This window comes from Strongylocentrotus purpuratus, unplaced genomic scaffold (genome assembly GCF_000002235.5).
Source record: "Strongylocentrotus purpuratus isolate Spur 01 unplaced genomic scaffold, Spur_5.0 spur5_scaffold_15, whole genome shotgun sequence".
In the NCBI taxonomy this organism is placed as follows: Eukaryota; Metazoa; Echinodermata; class Echinoidea; order Camarodonta; family Strongylocentrotidae; genus Strongylocentrotus; species Strongylocentrotus purpuratus.
Window position 1 is genome coordinate 27,897,259 of NW_022145600.1, and position 22,093 is coordinate 27,919,351.

The following is a 22,093-nucleotide window of genomic DNA, read 5'->3' on the forward strand; positions in this document are numbered from 1 at the left end:
TACATTTCTCGTAAGGAATTTTGTACATCAAAGGGCAGGAATACATCTTGTTTATCATACCGCCAACACGCATTCATAGGGGTGAGGTTTCCTATAAAACGTTTTTCATACAGAGGAAGGTAATACAATAGACAGGGGAAGATTTATTGCAATCTATTACATAACTTTAGATTTCTGGATAAATCAAATGTGCAAAGACCACCCACTTTCCATCTTGATAAAAAAAAATCGGGATTAGTTCCGCCTCAAATGCCATGATATCGATGCCATTTAATTGTAAGATTATTCTTTTTATTCCTCAAGAAAGTTTAGAACGAGTTGAAAGGCAGTCTTCTATTCTGGTAATAACGTAAGAAATTATACCCGACTTGCTATCGTAGCATTTGAAGGCCTTATCGTTTCCTACATTGTCAAAGAAAGGTATTTCTTCAAATCAGAACATCCTGCAGTGAAAGAGACGTGGACAATCGTTGAAGATATCGTACATAGAATTAACAAATAAACGACCTAGTTGGGGAGGTAAGGTTATACAATTCATGTTGTATGTAAGCTTAGATCATAGGCATTGCTGATAATCATCAGCGCACGTTTATATACCCTGTTTAATGAAAATGGTCTTCGTAACATCGGGTCAGAGACGTTGTCTCTGATCGGATGTTCCCATGGGCTCTAGCTGTGCCCCGATTCTTTACCAATCTCCAGTTCGAAGAGAAGCTGAAACCTTCCACCTCGCTAGATTACGTTCCGATATAATTATGACTTGTGTATGTAGAACCCTACGGTTTTCGTATAAAAAAAATTGACATTGATTGTCTCCGATTTAGTCAGGACAGTTGTTGCGTTGCGATCCGCAAACGACCCCGGAAATCTGGGCTATTCCTGATTTTCCTCTTCGTGGATGACAATGCACAGGTCTATTGATCAAGTTAATCACAGTGATATGGTCTTGAACAGTCTTATTTTCTCAAGAAATGTATGAGGTGTGGGAGATACAAGTTTACCACGAGATCAAGGAGTAAAACGTCTTTTCCCAAACATGAAAATCGTCGGATATTGTTGCAAGTTTGATGCCATGTTTAATGAACGGACCATTAAAAGACAGGCTTGCGACCAAAACCGTTCACTCTTTTTAAATGCAGAAATTGGCAACCCAATTCTTTCAATATCTCTTTTTCATTTACCAACATTTTGACATTCTAAATAGAAGATTTAGAAATAAAGAGCCTTTGGAATACTGAGCCTTGCATCTCAGTTTCTGTTACGTTGTTTCGCATTAGCCGAGTGGTAATCAAATTATTACGGTTATCATCGTCAGGGGTGTTGTAGATCATAACTTTTTAGGATTCTAGGAAAACTACCCCTGGGGGTGTTTCACAAGTTGGACTTAACAATTATGGAAAGTCGTTAGCATCTATACAAATATTTTGCAAAAGTTATTTTAAAAGGCATATAATGTTGATTCAAATCATTCATATTTTCTATTATCAAGGAGATTTCATGTTCCCGATGTGGACTTTATAAAAAGTCTAAAATACTTTGTTTTCGCTTTTGAATATATCTTTTTTTAGGCTACAAATGGCTCTCCTTAAATTATAAGTCCAACTAAGAGTTTAGTTCGACTTAGGATCTTTGTGAAACACCCCCCTGAACTACTACTCCGGGCAGCTACCCCCTAGAACTTTGTTGTACTCATGGGAGACGTTTGTGGTGTATTAGTGAAGGTTCTTTAATCTCCTTCGAGAGTCTGGGCTCAAACCTTGGCAACGTGTTTTGCCTAAATTTTTCCTTCTCGACCCAGGTATTATAGGTTCCTTGTAAGGCTTGGGTAATAATAATTGCAGGGCCAACATAAGCAATATGTATTACTAATGATGTGGCAACCCTGTTTAAATAAGACCAAACTTATTAATTATCTATCAATACCATAATTTTTAAACGTCTCCAGACATATACCCTGGACGATTACCCATTGGGACATTCCATGGGACAATTACCATTTGCTAACTGCCCCCTGGTTTCCTTGCGATAATTTAGCCGGGTGTGCTTGGCTTGAGATAATTGACCTACTTTTTAATTATCACAGAGTAGAGTGATCAGGGGATAATTATCCTGACGAGCTACTTTGAATAATTTCAATCGTAATTTCTTTTCTTCTTATCATGTTTAGTTTCATGCGACCAGTTTTCTCACAGGTCTGAATATGGCCAGGGGAAGACGACAATGATAGTCCAAGACTAGGATAATGCATTTTAACCAGTATTTTACTAGTTTTTCGGCACTGCGTCTTCTTCACAAGCTCTCGTATACATGCATATATATTGGCCAATAAGCCTAAATGAATTGAATTAAACTGCCTCGTATATTATAGAAAAACACTGATTTTTAGATTATGTCACTGATTCACCTTCATGTATACTCGTATGCCGATGTGATTTAGATTCTATTTTTGTTTTGGAACGTCTCACCAGATGTTCTCTTATATTGAAAGTGACAGTTGCTTAGATGTTGACACACAAGTCCTGATTTAGAGTTCATGAGTCAAGCACCCGTGAGACTATAGGCTATTGTGTCATGTACGTGGGTCACCTAGATGGTAGTTTCTGACATCAAATTTCATTTCGATATGAAAATGGAATAAGCTGAAGACAGTTATTCAATGTAGGTGCTTCCGTTGTTAGAGCAGGTGTTGTGAGGGAAAATATTTATCTTCCGCAAATAATTAAAGGTAATACAAAGTGTTTCGCATGGGGTCATGAATTCGGTTCAAATGAACATATTGGAAGCATATGCGATCCTGCAATATACAATGATCGTTGTCGCGGTTAAAATCGAGTCTTAAGTGATAAAATAGTGAAAATAAACTCTTTATGTTGTATAACTCCCTCTCAAGATTGTTAATACTTTAGCTTCGAAGCAATGTTTCTTGACTAAAATCGATCGATATTCTATTCCCGTTTGGAAATTATGTATCAGAACTGCATATTCCGAAATTGTCATGGTCGCAGTTACCATTGTATGGCCATAGGCGCTATTTGAAATTTATCTAGAGCACCGATAAATTAGATATTTTCATTTCTCGAAATCCTAAGCGTTTTAGAGCCCAATATTTTCAGAGTTGCTTATTCTAACACTAGGTTACACAATGGTAATGCAAATTTTAAATCTCATAATCCAATTCTGTTGAAATATTACCAAAACTTTGTATTACCTTTAAGTCCATGGTAACATATTTGTTAATAATTTACGGGGGGGGGGGGGGTCGTGTGTATTCTTTTGTGCTTCAGAATACAGGGAAATTCAACAGACATAATGTGACATTTAAGTAGGTTTATTTACCATAAGTATAGGGCCTATGACATAATCTTCGTGGTTTTTTAACAGCTTTTAGTGACATTAATGGTGTATTGTAAGTGCTATATAAAACCAAAAAAATAATATCAATACTACCCCGTGTGGTTTCTAGAAATAATCAGACCCACACTGCAAAAGAACAATTATATCGATTATTTAGTGAATGTTTATATGCCCTTTTCGGTTGTTAAATATTCAAACATACATGATTAAGTGTAGATTATCCTAATTCTTAATTACACATCCGTGCTAAATTGATCACAGCTTTCTATATTTTACATGAATAGTTTAGATGAAAAATATTATCACGAATCATGTACATGTTAGTAATAAATTTTGTAAGGGAGCATATAATTATGTATACCATATGTATCACCAGTGAACCAGTGTGGATGCAATATTTTGTACATTAATTAAAGGACGTTCTCCGCATGGCCAGATAAAGGTAATTTATACCAAAATGGTAAAACCCGCCAAGACGAATACTGGATACTTGCTCATGAAATGATCTAATTCATTTATGCACCGACGGTACATTCTACACAACATAGTGCGAAGTATTCTTCGTAAGAATGAAACCAGATTTAGGGTCATTAACCAAAGCTGGAGCACCATCCAAAGATACCGTCTCTATGGACACGACATTTTGCTGTTCATTCTGTGCATTTTCTCTAGAAATATTCCTGAAAGGGTGGTATCCTTGTAAAAAAAAAAAAAAAATGTAGGCCCAGATCGTCGTTTTCACGTGCTTAAGCTTGTGACAAAGTTTTTGCTTGCTTGAACGCAACATCACTTTTCTATCTGTCTTTTAGTCACGGTGGAAGTCATGCGGTTTCCGATAATCTCCTATACTATACCCATGTTGTCGATAAAGTAACTGGGGCATACGGTAGCGGTGAATCTAGTGGGGGACTATAAGACGCCCATTTGTTTTGTGTTGCTTTGTTCGTTTGTTCTTCATTCTTTAATTAAACGGTTTGGCGCTCATGCATGGGGCTGGTTACTAGGTTCACTTAAAACACTGAATAAAAACAAACAAAACAAATATTGGTTTTTATACTGCCATAACAATAACGAAACAAAACAGTCCTTTCTATAACACATACACCCTGAATTTAATGACCCACATAATATTAGCAAGGTAAAAAGTTGTTTCGCGATGTTTACGATTGTGATATGGTATTATTCATTATACACTTCATTTATTATAACAAGCATGCTTCGTGTATCGTGTAAACACAAGGTTGGAATATCGATGAAGAGTCACACGCATAATAAGGTTAATGGACAGCCACCCGCTGGGTGATTGTCCATTTTGCAGGTTGTCTGGATCTATACTAAGAGACGGGTACAGGATTGACAGGAGGGGGAGGGGGGCTTTATTACCCCCCCCCCCCTTAGATGGCCATATTATTTCACCTGCTCGCCGGTGCGCAATAAGCTTGTATGAGATTTTTAAATTATTTTGTTACTATCATAAGATCATAATCATCGAATAAGTACATTGAATAGGGCATATAATTATATTGTGATTCCGAGGAGGGTGGAACAATTCGCAACTGGGTTGTGTGTGTTATAGAATGGGCTTCGACCCGCGTTTATACATTCTGAGAGGGCTGGGGATGGAGTGACGAAATGAGCCCGATGTAATTTTTTGGCTGTTCGTATCTTTTTCTCTCATCCCTCCCGAACTGTCATATGACGATCGTGTCAGATAAGAATCTGAGGCATCTTCGCCTGATACGATGGAATTGTAATGTTATGCCTCAGTCATACCTTTGCGTATTTCGCTTGCATATTGTTGCGTATTTAGGGCAACCGTTTTAACATTTATTCATTTTTCTTGATATCAAGAATTGTTTTTTTTTTTGTGTGTGTGTGTGCGTGTGTGTGTAAAGCAATAGTAATTCTTGATATCAAGAACTCAATTTCTTGATATCAAGCATTCATTTCTTGATTTCAAGAATTAAATTCTTGATATCAAGAAATAGGAATAAATGTTAAAACGGCTTGCCATAAATACGCAGCAATACGCAAAGGTGTGGGCTACCACATAATGGCTTTTTAACCGAATGCATTTCAAAATGATTAATAGCCTTTGATTTAAGAACATGATATTCTCGTTGGCAAAGTGCAAGAAAAAACGAATTTGAGGATAGTGTGCCGAACTATTTTACCATATTTGATAATGCTATATGGATAAATGACTTCCAGATGTCATGGAAGGAGGGATTCCGCCCCCGCACTTCCCGGTTCGAAATGTAGCACTATTTAATATGTCGGCGCTTTCTGTTTAAATTGTAGAATTGCGTAATCAAATTCCATGATGTACACTTTGAAAGTGTGTAGAAATCAAAGATAAACTGAATAGAAGTGCTATATAAATGAAATTTGACAGTGTCTTTTTTGTCTTGCTACCACCCGTGACTGTGCCTCCCGCACACTACCACCACCAACCCCCCCCCCCTCTCTCTCTCTCTCTCTCTCTCCTCCTCCCATCCTCCTCCCTCCTTTCTCTTTCTCATTTGTCTCTCTTTCTTTCTCAATATATCTCTTTATAATATCTCTCCGTAATATCTCTCTGAATGTCTCTCTCCCTCATTAAGAGAAATTCAGGTTCCGCCCTTGAAATCGAGTTTTGTGGTTTTTAGAGGTTAAGTGACAAATCATGCAAATAAAAGAACAAACTTAAACGCCTAGTAGGCGCCATTACAAAGCCTAAAACCTCTGATTATCCAAAGCGTGTTAAGTACTATACCCGATTAAAATCATTGGTGTGTAAGATGAAGCTTAAGATGTGTACTACGAGGACTTCCTCGAACCGCCGCGATGTTCCGCTAGCTCATGGGATTTAAAACAGTGAGACAGTTGTGTTTCTTTATTTAGGATTAAGATGAACGAAGCAATTGAGTCGTGTTATTGAACTCTCACTGTGTTACGCCGATTGAAATGAGGCAAGCCGAATCCAAAATGCGTATCAAAGATATAAACTTATTTAATGAAAGTACATTTATTTGCTTAGTATATGAAGGAGGAGCACCATACCGCGCATGGAAGCACCTCGAAGGAACACCCTTTTCGGCGAAGTTACAAGGGATAATGTGCTCTTTTTACAATTCTATTGATTGCAGTATTCTTACAGGTGAGAAACTTTAGTGCGATGTACTGATGTGTTGTTTTTTGGAGTTAAAGCTGATCTTGTTTGAATATTTGAATGGTATTTTGGGGAGAGAAGTTAATTATGTGGTTACTAAGGAGAACTTATTTTGATTCAACGTGACTTTGGATGTGAGTGTGTGCGACTAGCAAGAATTCTGTCTTTATCTTTTGAGAAGCATGACCCGGCAACATTTTTTCCTGCGACGTTTGCTCCGGGCTTTATTTCTTCAAAGGTGTAGGGTTATGTATAGGGTTTTAATTGGGTTTTGAGTCAAGGTTGGGGTTAGGATTAGGGATAGGTACAGGGTTAGGTATACAGTTGGGTCAAGGGTTGAAGTTTAAAATTCGGTTAGTGTAGAAAACTGACGCGGGGTAATTGTCACAGCCTCACAGGAATAAGTGTATTACAACCCTACTTATGTCATCACCAGGCATGTAGCCATGGGGGGGGGGGGGGGGGGCACGAGGGGCACGTGCCCCCCTTTTTTTTTTTTAGACCCCCTTTTTTGACCTCGATCGATTACATGTATGTGCCCCCCCCCCCCCCCAAAAAAAAAAAAAAAAAAAAAAAAAAAAAATCGAACTCTGGCTAGGTGCCTGGTCATCATATCGCTCTTTCTCCCCCTTACGTCTTTCTCTCTCTCTCTCTCTCTCTCTCTCTCTCTCTCTCGCTCTCTCTATTGCTGTCTCTGTTTATCTCTCTCTCTTTCTCTCTCTTATGTAGTATAATATACATTTTTTAAATACATATTCCATTCACGTTCTTTTATTTTCATTTGTCGTTCATCCTTTTACTTATGTCCATTCGAGTATAATGATGAATGATTTGGCAAGTCAAATTTGCACATATCCATAAATCGAGGAATAAATCCCTCCCGGTTCAGAGGCAGCTGTAGATTAAAAAAATATATTAAAAAATATTGTTTAAGGACATACTCACCAGGCAGATATTTGAATCGTCAACCTTTGGAATGAGAGTCCAGTGAACGACCAACTCTACCACGATGCTTTCACATCATTGTAAGTTCTTGCCCTGTGCACTCTGTTTATCTCTGTATGTCAGTGATTTCATGTAAACTTCTTTCGAATCAAATCTGCTGATCCCCTAGCGTGATATATCTCTGTGTGCAGCAAGATGACACCCAATAACCATGCGTGCTCAGCGAAACGACACAGGCTATGTGTCGGCATACAAATATCGCACTTCATTACATTAGCAAGGGCAAGGGTCTGACGTCCCAGTCCAAATTTCACATCTCCAATTCTAAATCGAGCGAACAAGCGGAAGAAGACGCTTTATTACGGTTTTTGGAAAATGTTATTCGTTATCAAAACAAAGTGGATAAGATATAGAAATTTCATTATTCAATTCAATTTCAATTTCAATTTATTCATGTTTCCAACAAAACATGACAAATCAATTATAAGCATTTAAAACAAATGTAAAACAGAGGGATCTACTAAAAAGCAATGCTTGTACAAGTGTGAACACCTCAAATGATACTTAGGAATAATGGGTAATTAAATTAACTAATCCGTAACTACAAAATAGGGGAAAGAAAAAGGGGGAATACCAGCAGAGACGAGAAAGGGACAAGACAATGCTTTACACGACAAAGATAGAAGAACACGGTCATAATACAAAGAGTAGACAATTACAAAAAGAAGTGAGAGATCGGGGTTACAGAAAATAATACAAAATGATGAGCTGCATGCGTGGGGTTCAGAAGAAGATAAGGAAAGAGAAATGCGCATTAGAAAGGAAGCATGAGAAGGCACAATATAATATATCAAATTACATTTTGAGTCAGCGAGCGGTGAATGATCTTGTATTCAACAAAAACAACAACTACATATACTTTCAATGAGATTTGTATGATTGTAATGAAAACAATTTCAATTTTGTTTTCCTTAAAAGTATTAAAGGGGAAGTCCACCCTGAAATTAAGTTAGTTTTAATAGGAGTAGAAAATGAGAGAAACAAGTCAGTGAAAGTTTGAGCAAATTCCGATTAAAAATAAGGAAGTTAGGATTTTTGAAGTTGTGATCAATCAAACACAAATTGGCAACTCTATGACGTATCATGCGAGCTCAACTTCCATTTGCTCAGTACTAAAAAAATCTAAAATTTTCATTTTCCCTCAAGAAAAATTTCAACCATACATGCACCCTAAATATAATAATTGCAAATATGTTTCTATACTCCCCCTGCAAGGAACAAATATATATTCCGTCATCAATAACGAAGAAAACATGATTTTATGGAATATTATGCATAAAGCAAATGAAAGAGAGCTCGTATAATAAGTCACAGAGTTGCCAATTTGTATTTGATTGATCACAACTTCAATAATTCATAACTTTCTTATTTTCATTCAGAATTTGCTCAAACTTTTACTCACCTGATTTTCTTATTATTCTGCCTCTATCGAAACAAACTTATTTTGGGGGTGAACTTTCCCTTTAAGTAGACAACTCACTTCCTGCAGAGGACGATTTATGGGCATCTCGCTGTCTGTGATGGTTCACCGGATAGTGATATTTCAAAATTTATCGGGAATGGACTATGAACTATACTCGTTTTCTCGAAGCGAACGGACAAATCTTAATGTTACAGTACAGTATTTATGATTTGAAGTAATAACTTTCGTTTCAATATGAAGATGTTCAAACACGTATAAGGTACATATATTAATGACAACAATGACATAAAACAATGTAATAAGATTTTACAAAAGACCAAGTAGAATTATTGAAGAACTGAAAATGATAACGGAGCATGGTTGACTTAAATGTATACAATGAAACGGGGGAGGGGGTTGATGGGCATGCTATAGAAGTAATGCCTGTATGGCGCAAACCCCTTAACCCGTTGAATACTGAATTATCTAATTCCCATAGACTTAACACAGGGACCACCAGGTTCCAGTAAGCAATGTGTTAAACTTTGCTCCTAAAATATAGATAGAGAGTTTTGGGTCAAAATGGTTATAACAATAACATTACAATAAGCGACAGTTATAAATTAACGGTATGGCTAAGTGAATTCGTAACAAGAGATAGTGAGAGGGGGAGGGTGAGGGAGAGAGAGAGATAAAGAGAGATGAAAGAGGGAGAGAGAGTAAGAGATAGAGAGAGATGCAGAAGAGAGATAGGGTAAGAAAGAGAAAGAGAGAGAGAGAGAGAGAGAGAAGTGCAGAATGAGAGACAGTGACGTGAAGATGGGGGACAAAAGCAAATATTGTTTGTTAGGCACGTGTTTAAAATACAAAAAAGTGTAGATTTAATTATTGATTTTATTTACAAAAAAAATAAAACAAAACATATAGAATATAGTATGAATGACTGCTTTTCGAGACATAGTTGTTTTTATACGCTCAAGGGAAGGTTACAATCGAGCTATTGCCCGAGGCCCTCGGGCAATAGTAACCTTTCTGAGAGCGTATAAAAACAACTATGTCTCGAAAATTAAAGCAGTCATTAGTGCTTTTATATACCGAAAAGGGTCATAGAATACATGTGCGACTTACCAATCATGATAATCAAGTTTGTTTACGCTATCGAGACAGCAGACTTACTGACTAAGCAGTGTAAGGCACAAGGTACATACAAATATGTGTGTGGGACTATGAACGGGCTGGATTTTTTGTGTTACTGAAATGTGCTCAGAATTCAAGTAATTCATCTATTAACAGACAAGAAACAAGTCAAAGGTAATGACAAGAATCAGTGCTTAACAATATAACATAAATTTTTCATGAAATACCATCAGGAAAGCTATTTAAATTTGTCGGAAATTAGCGACAAACAGGCAAATTCAGCGCAGCAATGACGCACAAAATGGCGTAGAATTCAACTTTTCATCCATCAAATGAATTCAAACACTTGCATTATACAATCTTCAATACCTGTATCACCGTTATCGCAAGCAATAACATCACAATCTATATCTAGGGCCTACCCTTTTGGTGTTCTTGCTGTCTAGCGACCAATTCTTCGCACACGTACACGTATGGTATCTGCGATCGCTCAAACCAGTTTTTAAGCAAGACTGAACTATTCCCGGTAACTTGACTTTTATCCTCGAACTATTACATGGGCGTGGCATTTTTCGTTTACTTACGGGAATGGCTAAAACCATGACTGCAATTTCGACCAATCAGATGGCTGGATTTCTTAAGTTAGGTATATAAATAATATGATAATATGATAATAAGACCCTCTCCCCCCCCCCCTCCCTCAAAATTTTCTTTAAAAAATCGCCAGGATCACCCTGCTCATTACTGTCCGTTACTGAGCCTGCTTTACCGATGACTCCTATTGTACAGTGGGCTCTACATCACTAGATCTCCAATCGATTGAATTATAGTGAAGTGCTGTAAATTTATCGTTCATATCTAATTGATTATATAGAGTGAGCATTGATATTTCCTCTCTAATTTCATCTTTGAAATAAAGGTTTGGTAGTTGCGTCATCTCTGGTCAAAATAAGAAAAAACTGCGAAAAAAAAACTTTAGATCGACAACGAGGATTAATTGGAAACGACAGCAATTGGTTTCCCTTTACTTGCAGCCTGCTATAAACAATTAAAAACCAACGTCGCAATTTATGCGTATTAAGAGAAATATTCAGGATATTAAAGGTTGTGTACATTTGTATCCCTTTGGCGGCCAACATCAAATTCTGTAGAACTTACTTGCAGCCTGTCATAGACAATTAAATACCAACGTCTCAATTTATGCGTATTAGGAGAAATATTCAGGATCAGGTCTCAAATTAATTTTTTGTCTACGGGGGCTCTTCCAAAAAGAAAAGCGCCCCCGTGAGCCTTCTCACAGGGGTTCTTTTAGTGCTGACGGGGGCTCTTATTTTAATACAAATTTCCATTGAATTGGTACCCATGAAACTCCTAAATTCCTTGGTAATTCATCATTATCATTTAAAGTCGGCATTTTCCCTCTTAGAAATGTACTTGTTACATAGCTCTTATTGACTTTTATCCCCGTGATGACATTCTATCCATTTCTTCCCGTTCTGCACATAATGTCCTCCTCATTATTCGGAGCAACCTTATTTACATTCTTTCTTTATTTTTAGTCTTTACCATATCCTTCCAAAACACAGGGGCGGATTTAGCTTTTTGCTAAGGGTGGGGGGGGGGGGGTAACCCTAATACGATGTTGGGCATCGTCCATGAGCCGCATAGCGGCGAGGCAATTTTTGTTGCTGCTATTTTGAACCCCCGTTCGTGACGTTTTCCTGGCATCTACTAATACTGTGTAGGTCTGGACACATGATAGCATTTTTCTATGCACATCACATTTTCACTTGGCAGCCCAAGGTAGGGGGGGGGGGGGGTTAAACCCCCTAAACCGCCTAGATCCGCCCCTGCAACATCTTTGGTGATCTTCTTCTCAATATCAATATCAATACTGGTTGAGTTACATTATTTGCTGGTCTTTTAGAATAACCAGATTTTAGAGGATTCACACTTTTCACAACGAAAAACTTCTCCATGTTTCAGTTCTTGCGCGATCGTCTCCAGCTCCAGCAGATATTGGGCGTCAGCGTGCACACTGGTACTACCGGCGCAGTATATCCTCTCTACTGACGGCCGCACTAGCTGCCGCTGCGATCTTCCGTTGTTTGTATCGTAATACTCATAGAGATGGGAGAGAAAGCGCCATTTAAGTTCCATTTCATTGGTTTAAGATTTGCAAAGTGATACACAATATTGTGTTAAAGTTATATCAGAAAAGAAAATCTTTATTTTATAATTCCACGGGGGCGATTTTTAATTTTGCAATCGCCCCCGTGAGCAACCTGACGGGGGCGATTATGGAGCTCACGGGGACGAATCGCCCACCGTCGCCGTGTATTTTGAGCGCTGTTCAGGATATTAAAGGTTGTGTATCCCTTTTGCGGCCAACATCAAATTCTGTAGAACTGTACAGGAATAAGCCAGTTCACGGTTGCAGTCTGAGCATGAGCAGATAAAGGTCATTGCAGAACAAATTTTGAAATACACGGAGAGGAAATACTGGATACGTGCTCATGAAAGTTATGTTTTCATTTATGCACAAACAGTGTACAAAGTACAAAATGTACAAAGTGGGACCTCTTCATGTTCTAAAGATCTGTGGATATTCGGGGTCATTGCAGTAATGTGCTAACCGTGAACTGGTCTATTATGAATATGTCACGCATATCCTATCTGTGAAATTGAAACGTTACTTAGCAGTGTCCTAGTATACAGTTATATGCAAGGAAACCCGTTTATTTTATATTTCACTGTCAGACATTATTGAGCGACTGACTAGCTTCTTTTCTTTTTTGGTATAACATACATAAAATGAGCTGCAACAGGTACATGAGCCTTTGTCTACATCAATAACCCGCTACTTGTAATGATGGCCAAAATTAAACTGATTGAATCTTTGTGCAGCACAAAACGTCCGACCATTCGATAAAAGGGTCTAAAAAAATCAGACTATTACTTAGGTGATTGCAATCACGTATTACGTCGATTCGACAACTAATGGTCGTTATTTGCCCACTATATGCCATTTTCCAGCCCTTTCGTTTTGAGGGAAGTTCTAAATTAGTATTGTCTTTCGTCATGATGTTGGAATTTAACCTTTTCATTTTTTGGCCTGTAAATGGGACCTACCATAATATATAAACTCACATATCCCTGATATAACTGTGTGTGTGTGTGTGTGTGTGTTGGGGGGGGGGGGGGGGTGATGCGTGTGTCTATTAGACCATGGACCTACTACTAACTCTTTAAGACACTTGCGATGTACACACAAATGGTGGAGTCCTCACATTAAGGCATGATAGTTTGGTCGAAACTTTTCAGCCATTTCTCGTCATATTTCGAATATGAGGGTTACAATACTGAAGAGCAATCCTTTACAGAAGACATTTCTTGTATGAAAGTCTGCGAAAGTGACATACAAAGAATGAAAAAGAAAATGACTTTTACTCAAACATTTCTTTTAAGTTGATATGATTATTGGGCCAAATGTCATCGAGAAGGCCATACTAACTTTGATCGGAGGTAAATCGCATTTGATGTTGAAATTGGCGATATCTTACAGAAGTTCCACCAAAGTGAGCAGGAGAACACGACCCATGTATACACACAAGCCGTGTTTGAAAGAATATTTATTAGACGACTATATATTTACTTTTTTTTTCCTGTTTTTGTTTTTTGTTCGAAATTTATACCAATGAAAAAAAATGCGTTTCTGAATCATACTTATTTTCAATTTAAATTTCAATTTTCTTGAAAATGTTTTGTCATTTCTAAATACAATATCTGGATTAGTCATCTCTGCTTTCTTTTTTGTTCATCATTAGGGACTAACTAGGACCAATATTATGGACTTTTAGATTTCCACGAAGACAATGTGGATTGCTACGGTCAACGTCCTTTACATGCACTGCCCTGAATGGACGTCACACGTATAAGTCCACGCGAATCTAAAAGTCCTTATTGTTAGGATACGGGAGACATCCGTAATTTGATATGTGCTATGTGAGATTACGTGAGAAATTTCAACATCATGATCCTGGTTATTCATTAAAATGAGCTTTCTTCATCTCAGAAACTTTGCCCTATTTTTTTAAAATTTCTTATCTCATTGTTTTACTAGTTTTCATGCTCGTTGTCGGTTTAAAGAGGTAAGTCCTGCCCCAAATAGGATGAATTGAGTAGGAATAGAAAAACGGAGAAACGTATTTTTTTAAAGACATTCGCCATGAAATTTGGAAACATAAAAATTGGAAATTTTGTCTCATCTTATCCTACTACAAATTGAAAGAGCGTCCCATCGGGAACACTATTACTGTACTTATATAACTCTACTTAGGTTTATTATTACGTATAAATAATAATGATATTGATAGGATTTATCCATCCATAGAAAGGGAATGTAAAATTCAACAAGGTGGCGAAGTACACCTCAAACAACCGCGGCAGTAGATTTAAATGACATTATTGTATATTGTTCAATTAATATACACACAAAATGGTCTGTCTTTTGCCTGTTTTTTACTTTGTGTGCTGTAACCTCCTCCTCCTCCTCCTCCTTTTATTCTTCCTCTTCTTCTTATCACTCTCGATATTCTCTATCTATTCATCCTCCTCCTCCTCCTCAGCTTCGCCCTCTTCTTCTTCTTCTTCTCCCTTAAACAAATGTGTTTTAGTGTTTATAGTCCCCTATCTGAATGACAAAAGGAAATATCTTTTTTTGACGATAATGATAATAACATTAGATTTTTTTCTAGCAAACAAACTATAGGCTACCGATTCCGGTGCTCATATCAATCAATAAAGTCCTTCCTACCGGTACCCATTAAACCCCTTGTTGTAGAATGGCCAATGTAGATCAATATCTTGCCAAAGAACATAAGTTACTTGGTACTGGTAGGAAGGAATTTATTGATTGAAGTGAGCAACGGAATGGGTAGCCTAGTTAGAGGGAGGTCGATATGTTTGCTATAAGAAAAAGGGAAATAATTCAATTTCGAAAAAAAGGTATAACAGGTTTCCCATATTATCCTAATCTGTTTACTTGACTGCTAAAAATCTTGCTTGTTTTTCTTTCAAAGGTTTCATATTCTTCAAATCATAATTATCCTATCTTGTTTTTTCGTACGCAAGGGAGCCCAGGTTGAAACAGAAAAATGCCTTTATCTTTAAAAATATACCTTACAATTTTGAGGCGCTGGGCTAGGGTGCAATTAAAAGCGTAAAAGCTTTTGAATTTGTAATGGCTATCGAGGCCCTGTTTGAAGAAAGGGGCAACATTCGTCCAAAATTCAGCTTCGCGTATCTCCCTTATTGTGGCTTCAAAGCTCATGAAAATTTCACAGCACATACAAAACGAAAATATGATTCTTCAAATAATTTTCATTCAAAACTGTTTATTTTTAAATATAGGCATTTTTCTGTTTCAGAGGTCGGTGAATTTGGGTTCGCTTGCGTACGAAAAAATAAAAAGCGTCCGGTATAGTGCGAAGAGTTATAACAGACGTGACAACTCCAATGACAAATAACATAAATCCATATAAAATAATGAAGTAATGCATGTATTTTAATCTCTCTCTCTCTCTCTCTCTCTTTTCCATTTGTAGAGTATGTGGAATGTATCTGTCATTCATACGGGTGGCAAAAAAAAAACGGACAAGCATGCAGGGCAAATTTTACTAGGCGAGAAAACATTTTTTGAAGAAAAATGATACCCAAATTGCCCGAAATTGGTTAAATTGTTATGTGAACAAATGTTGAAAACATCCACTGTCAGTTTCTGGACAAATTTAAACCCAGTCCTTGTGTCACAAAATGCTCCCTAAAACTAAACAAACAAAAATTGGTAATTTTTGTATCATTTTTCATGTGAAAATATGCTTCTCCTGCTCCTTCGTCGTTTAAAAGTATGATGGGGAAAAAAGAAATCTGGTTGCAGAAAACGTTATACAAGAATTTGTTTCTTCACTTTCCATTTTTTCTTTTCTTTTCTTTTGGGAAATACATTCTGTTATACCCCATTTATATTTGTTTAGGTCAAATGATCAAAAACTTCCTTTTTCTGAAGGACTTGGCGGAGGCGATGTAGGAAGTCGAAGTACTTGAGATCGTTATAAAGAAAGAAGAGAGAAACCATGTTATGTGGGTGAATACAGTAAATCATAAAATGGAGTAGTATAGTAGGAGTCTTGTACATTCTGAGAACATTATGTTTAATAGTCATCATTTATTGTTCATTCATTTATGAATCATTCATTTATGAATCATTCATTTATGAATCATTCATTTATTTATTCGTTCATGTATTCAAATATATTCATATAGGATACACAAGATATGCATGTTACTTTATTCTATTTGTTGGTCCTGATATTATAAACGTAAAAATATGAACAATTCTGAAAAAGTAAAACCAAAATTACAGTCAACTGATTAGGAAAAGTAGAAAGGGATAGGGGAAGTGCTTAACCTTCTTAAAACAATTTTGTCGATTCGAAGGCTAAGAAAAACAATGGGGGCAATGCAGTCCCGTAAGGACATAACTCATATTGGATTGTTTGTGAGTTCTAATGTTCTAGGCTCAAATCAAAATTAACATGATCAATGTTCCAGATCAACAAGAAAAAATGAAAAACGAAGACAAAAATTAAAACTGATTAACAAATAAACCAATGAAATAGTTCTTCTATCTACGATCAAATATATCAATTATATAGATTTTCGTTACGATGTTAAAAGGATGGGAAATGGTTACAACGAGTGTTAGTGACATTTTTGTAAATGTTTTGAAGAAGCGAATGAATCAACAAACAGTTATGACACCTATGCGAGGTGTCCTTTGCATTGCAAAACATTTCGAGGAAATCAGAAGATTTTTATGTATTGGTCACTCACTCAATCCTTCAATGGTTGATAGAGACACTGCTTACGGAAGGAATACAGGGGTGGTCGAACAAATAAACCAATGAAATAGTTCTTCTATCTACCATCAAATATATCAATTATATAGATTTGCGTTATGATGTTATTAGGATAGGAAATGATTACGAGTGTTACTGACATTTTGTAAATGTTTTTATAAATGTTTTGAAGAAGCGAATGGATCAACAATGCAAAACATTTCGAGGAAATCAGAACATTTGTATGTATTTGTCACACACTCAATCCCTCAATGGTTGATAGAGACAATGCTTACGGAAGGAATACAGGGGTGGTCGAACCAAAATAGAGTGGGAGGTACTGCTAGGCACGGACCTAGATCAGAAGATTCTCAGAATCAATTGATCTATAAGCGAACAAACCAGACATCAACACATTCGTCAAGGCCATGTCTGGTACATAGTTGCGATTGATCCAAATCAATTACAAGTCCTTTAAAGGCACACTGCCATACTTGTAGCTCCTTGCTCCCTCTATATAGAAAACTTCCCCAATCGGTGCCTGTTGGTCCCCCATGATCCTCTTTTTCTTATGTTAAATGAGAGCTGAGTTAATGAGATAGCCACCTGTCACAGTGACCTCGATGGCTCTCTGTGTGGTCTAATCCCTTCTGGCCCAGTAGTGGTGACGGTCTTTAAACAATCGCAAGTTTGCAGTCCCGTATCTTTTAGGTAACTAGTTGAGAATGATATCAACTCTTTATAAGACGGGGCCATGATGTTTGCAGTGGTACTAATAATAACAAATATGATCTCGCCTGAGTAAAATATGTGTCAGAAAGGAAATTTTCTTCGTAAGAAAAAGCATACATAAATCACACTGTATAATATTTCGAAAAAGAGGGTCCGATATAAAAAGCAATGTTGCAAACCACCAAAGAAAAAAAAACAATGCGAAGAAATTCCATGCCTTTTTTCCCCTTTTTAAGTAATGATTTGGTGTTTTTGATAATTCATGTATGTTAATGGTCTGCAAATAATCTATTTACTACACAAGTGACCATGCACAATAACTTCTGTCATTTTATTCTGCCCTTGCAATATAACAGAACTAAATTTTATGAGATACCATTTCACATATGATTGAAAAACCCGTCTTCATCCATATAAATAATCATATCATAAATATATTCATTTATGGTGTACTATGTATGTACTGTTTCTTCAGTACCATATACTTATATACACGTATCATCCGAAGAGAACGACACTTAAGCATTGTCTTCAATATGCAACGGTAAACCGCCGATGTTTACCCCGATATGTACGAACTAGCCTTTAGAAGTGTCTACACTCTATCGGCTCAGAGAAGACTATGGTCGATCTTCTTTAAAACATGAAAGTAAATAAACCCATGTTATTTCATAGAACAGGAATGATCAGTCATTGGTACCCCCCCCCCCCAAAAAAAAAAAAAAAAAAAAAAAAAAAATCGCTGATGTGACGCAAGGATACCTCCATTACCCCTATTGCTTTTTTTTTTTTTATTATTATTCATAATGAGAAACATCCGGAAATTAGTGAGTGGAATACAGATTGATAAACATCTTTAGGGCGTTTATATGTGCAGATAAAAACCAATGGAAATTGTTTTTGAGAAATTTAGAATCATAAAAAACAAATATTATATGGATGTAGGCATGCAGTCACCAAGGGTACATATGGACATCAACCCTATACATATGAGTTGCCGGAGCTACAGGTTAGGTAATAAGAAATGACCTATCTTGAAACGTTATCCGGATGCCTCATCATCTTCTATGACCACTTGCCTGTCCTTTGTATGCCTGGTCCATCCCTTCCGGTTCCGCCGCCTGTGGTTACAGGGGTATTTTTCAGGTTTCAGGGATACATGCAATAACAGTATTTATTGAAATTACGAACTTTGAAACCATCTCTCGTGTTACTGGCATCCATGTTTGCCAATCTTCGTCCCAAGATCAAGACCAGGATGAGAAATACAGAGATAGAAAGAAAGAAAGGGGACAAAGAAAGAGAGAGAGGGAAAGAGAAGGGGAGAGAGAGACAACAAGAAAACATGTGGGGAGAGAGAGAGAAGAGAGAGGAGAATAGAGGGGCGAGAGACATTCAGAGAGGAACAGAGCGAGAGAGAGAGGCGAGAAAAAAGTAAGATCGACAGAGGAAGGAGAACTGTTAAAGTGGTAGAGTAAGAGGCAGATGGTGATGTGCTTCTATCTTGTAAAAATGAAAAAATGACATTAGGAAGTTCCGCTTTGGCCGTTGAGCGTGTTGAGCAATAATATTTATAAAATTTAATTTACAATTCTACTCCTATATAATGATATCCGTATCCATAAATAAAAACAGCGTTCTACTCCGAAAGAAGTGAAAAATATGACGCAAATTTTCCGTGGGTGTGCCAATCTACCAGGCATGTTCCGAACTAGACGATTATATAAAGAGCAAAGCTTTGTTGTAAAAATTAGTTTATTCAAAATCCACAATGTTTCTCTTCGTTGGTAAGGATTTCTTTATAATCTCAATCTGTGTAATATCTGGAAATGTGTAGGGGTCTCCAAAACGAATTCTGATAAGGCTGTGGTTCTTAGTGTCTTTTTTTCCCGTTCTGATTTTTTGCTAACAGATTATAATTGTATGTTGCATCTTAAGGAGACATTTGTATTGCGCCATGCTACGCAAACATGAGGGCAACTTAGAATTCAAAATATTGTAAAGAAATGATTTCTTATCATTTCCTTCATATTCTTTTTTAGTCTGGCTGTAATATGCTACATTTTTCGCGTCGACTGAATTAATCGAGGTGGCAACGCATTTTGTTGGAGGATGCGATTACGATATACTGAATACAATTTTATATCGTTCAATCTGCAATTATTGAGGGGCAATTAGTCCCATTTTACCCAGACAGTTGTTTAGCGAGATTGAGAAAAGTTCGTTTCACACTCCTTGAAGTCATAGGTTCATCCTATTACTAATAATGACGTTGGTTGACTGGAGCATGTAATCTGAATGCACCATTTATTTGTTCATATTCTTTGACAAAACATGGGTTAACAGACTGATAATAGCGATTGGTTATGGTCACTCGAGCACATTGTCTCCAGATGTCCTTCAAATGGTCTTTCATATGGTTTCGTGAAACTAAACCTTCTCTTCTGCGCTCGACCATGCAGTCTTCTGCGTATGGTGCAGGTTACTATTCTTAAAATTAAAAAAAAAAACGATCGAATTTCATCGTCGGCCTAGTTACTGTTATCAGCTGACTTTCTTCGAGCAATTAAATTGATTACATTCATAAACTCTTACAACCTTTGGTCTAGGGAAGTCATTACGGATACCGTCATTTTACTATTCAAGTTTCTCGTGGGTTCGACTAAAAGTCAACTGCCAGTAAAGTGATGAGTCTAACTCTCACATCCGTTCAGATTATACATACTCCGTTGTTGTTTAGAAGCTAATGTCCTGTTTTTATCTTGTTCTTATGTTTGCAGTTATCATGATTCTGTGCGTCGATCGCACCAAGCAAGTAATGGCATTCCCTGCAACTTCTACTACTACTACTACACCCGCTGCCACTTTACTCAGCCTGCAACAACTCCAAAACATTTCCTCACGGCTTGTAAGCGATTCGAGAAATATATGCCAAAGATTTGTAAGTATTTAAATCTCTTGTTAATTCGTAAAATTAATTTTACGTATTTTATGTTGTGTTTTTTTTTCTCCGTTGCGTCGAAAATTGCAATCAGTCTAATGTTGTTTTTGGTATATATATTTTGTTGTTGTTTGTAATGTATTACATGTATGTGTGCATGCATTGGTATTATTTTCATCAATATCAAATCAAAATGTGGTCAAAAAATGCACGCGTCTCTTTTGATATACTCATATGAAAATCAGGCAAGCAACAGTATCATATGTTTTAGGCCCCATTCTTTTACATTTTCTCCCCCTTTAAAAAAAAAATCTAAAGGGACATATTTTGCCAACCGCTATGTGTATCGTATTCATACTCGTGACCCGTTGCAGTAAAATGGGTCGAATTTGATTATTGATTCGTTCATCTATGTCACATATATCCGAAACTTTCCTCTTTTTTAATGCAGACTACTTTTCTCTCCCTTCCTCAAAGAAAAAGAGAAGAAAAGATTTTTTTTGTTAATAAGAAGACAAATACACAGATGTAGAGTTCGTGATACGTTCAAACGGATACGAAAGTTAGCAAATAATAACGGGAAGTCGAACAGATCTGAAGTGATTTTCAAACAAATTTATATATTTCAAACAAAAGTATATCAAAAGTATATCAAACGGTTAAGGAATGTTAGACCATTATATATTAAGCACACAACATTATGTTTGCCAACGCTTACGTAAAGTGTTTTTACTCATGAAATAAAACCACCCCTTCTTTGGATTCAGGGGTACAGCTAAGTGAATACACGTAGGACTTTTGTAGCGCGAAGTCGCATGTTCCGCATATTTGAACGAGTCCTTACCATTCATTACCAGTGACCGCCATGTGTGGGTGCGCGTGTGCGTGTTTATTTTTTGATTATTTTTTTCTTCTTCTACGGTACACACGCAGGGCATCGAATGTGACGCAGTAATTATTCATATAGGAGGATTGGCCAATAAGGTCCACCTTTTACCAAAGCACTGAAAATTATCTGCATCCTGATTGGTTAAAAATTGTGTTTGATCTTGATTGGCCGCGTAGAAACAGGGTCGTGAAGGACTAGTTGGTCAACACACCTCCAAAAATCAAATGCAAATTCCTAGATACCAGATTCTGATTGGTCAATTTGTGTTGATATTTAGGAGTTTCATTGAACAGCATGATTTTATGCCATTATGGGACTTTTTTTGCCCTAAATGGTTGTGCAACACCAAGATACATGTAAAGGTGTAATACTTGACAAAAGGTAATGATTTATGAAATATCACATTTGGTGTGCTTTTCTTACAGGAGAGGGACAGATTAGAAGGGCTCGTGTCCAGAGGTCAACGTTGCCAAGATCCAGTCCAAACAGTGACTCCACTTTCACCCTTAACACTGCTATTTTTGTCGGTAAGTTTTGATTGCCGTTCGTGAAATATGTTGAATAAATTTAAATGTGATAGTTT

General features: G+C 36.9%; 1 protein-coding gene across 1 annotated transcript in view; it reads left to right on the top strand.

Moving 5' to 3' along the window:
• Positions 1 to 22,093, top strand: part of LOC115918015 — a 34,097-nt gene that overhangs the window by 9,810 nt on the left and 2,194 nt on the right. Inside the window, exons 2-3 of the mRNA XM_030986104.1 lie at positions 20,461 to 20,621; positions 21,936 to 22,037. Coding sequence (XP_030841964.1) covers positions 20,461 to 20,621; positions 21,936 to 22,037 — 263 coding nt within the window. The remainder of the gene's footprint in view (positions 1 to 20,460; positions 20,622 to 21,935; positions 22,038 to 22,093) is intronic.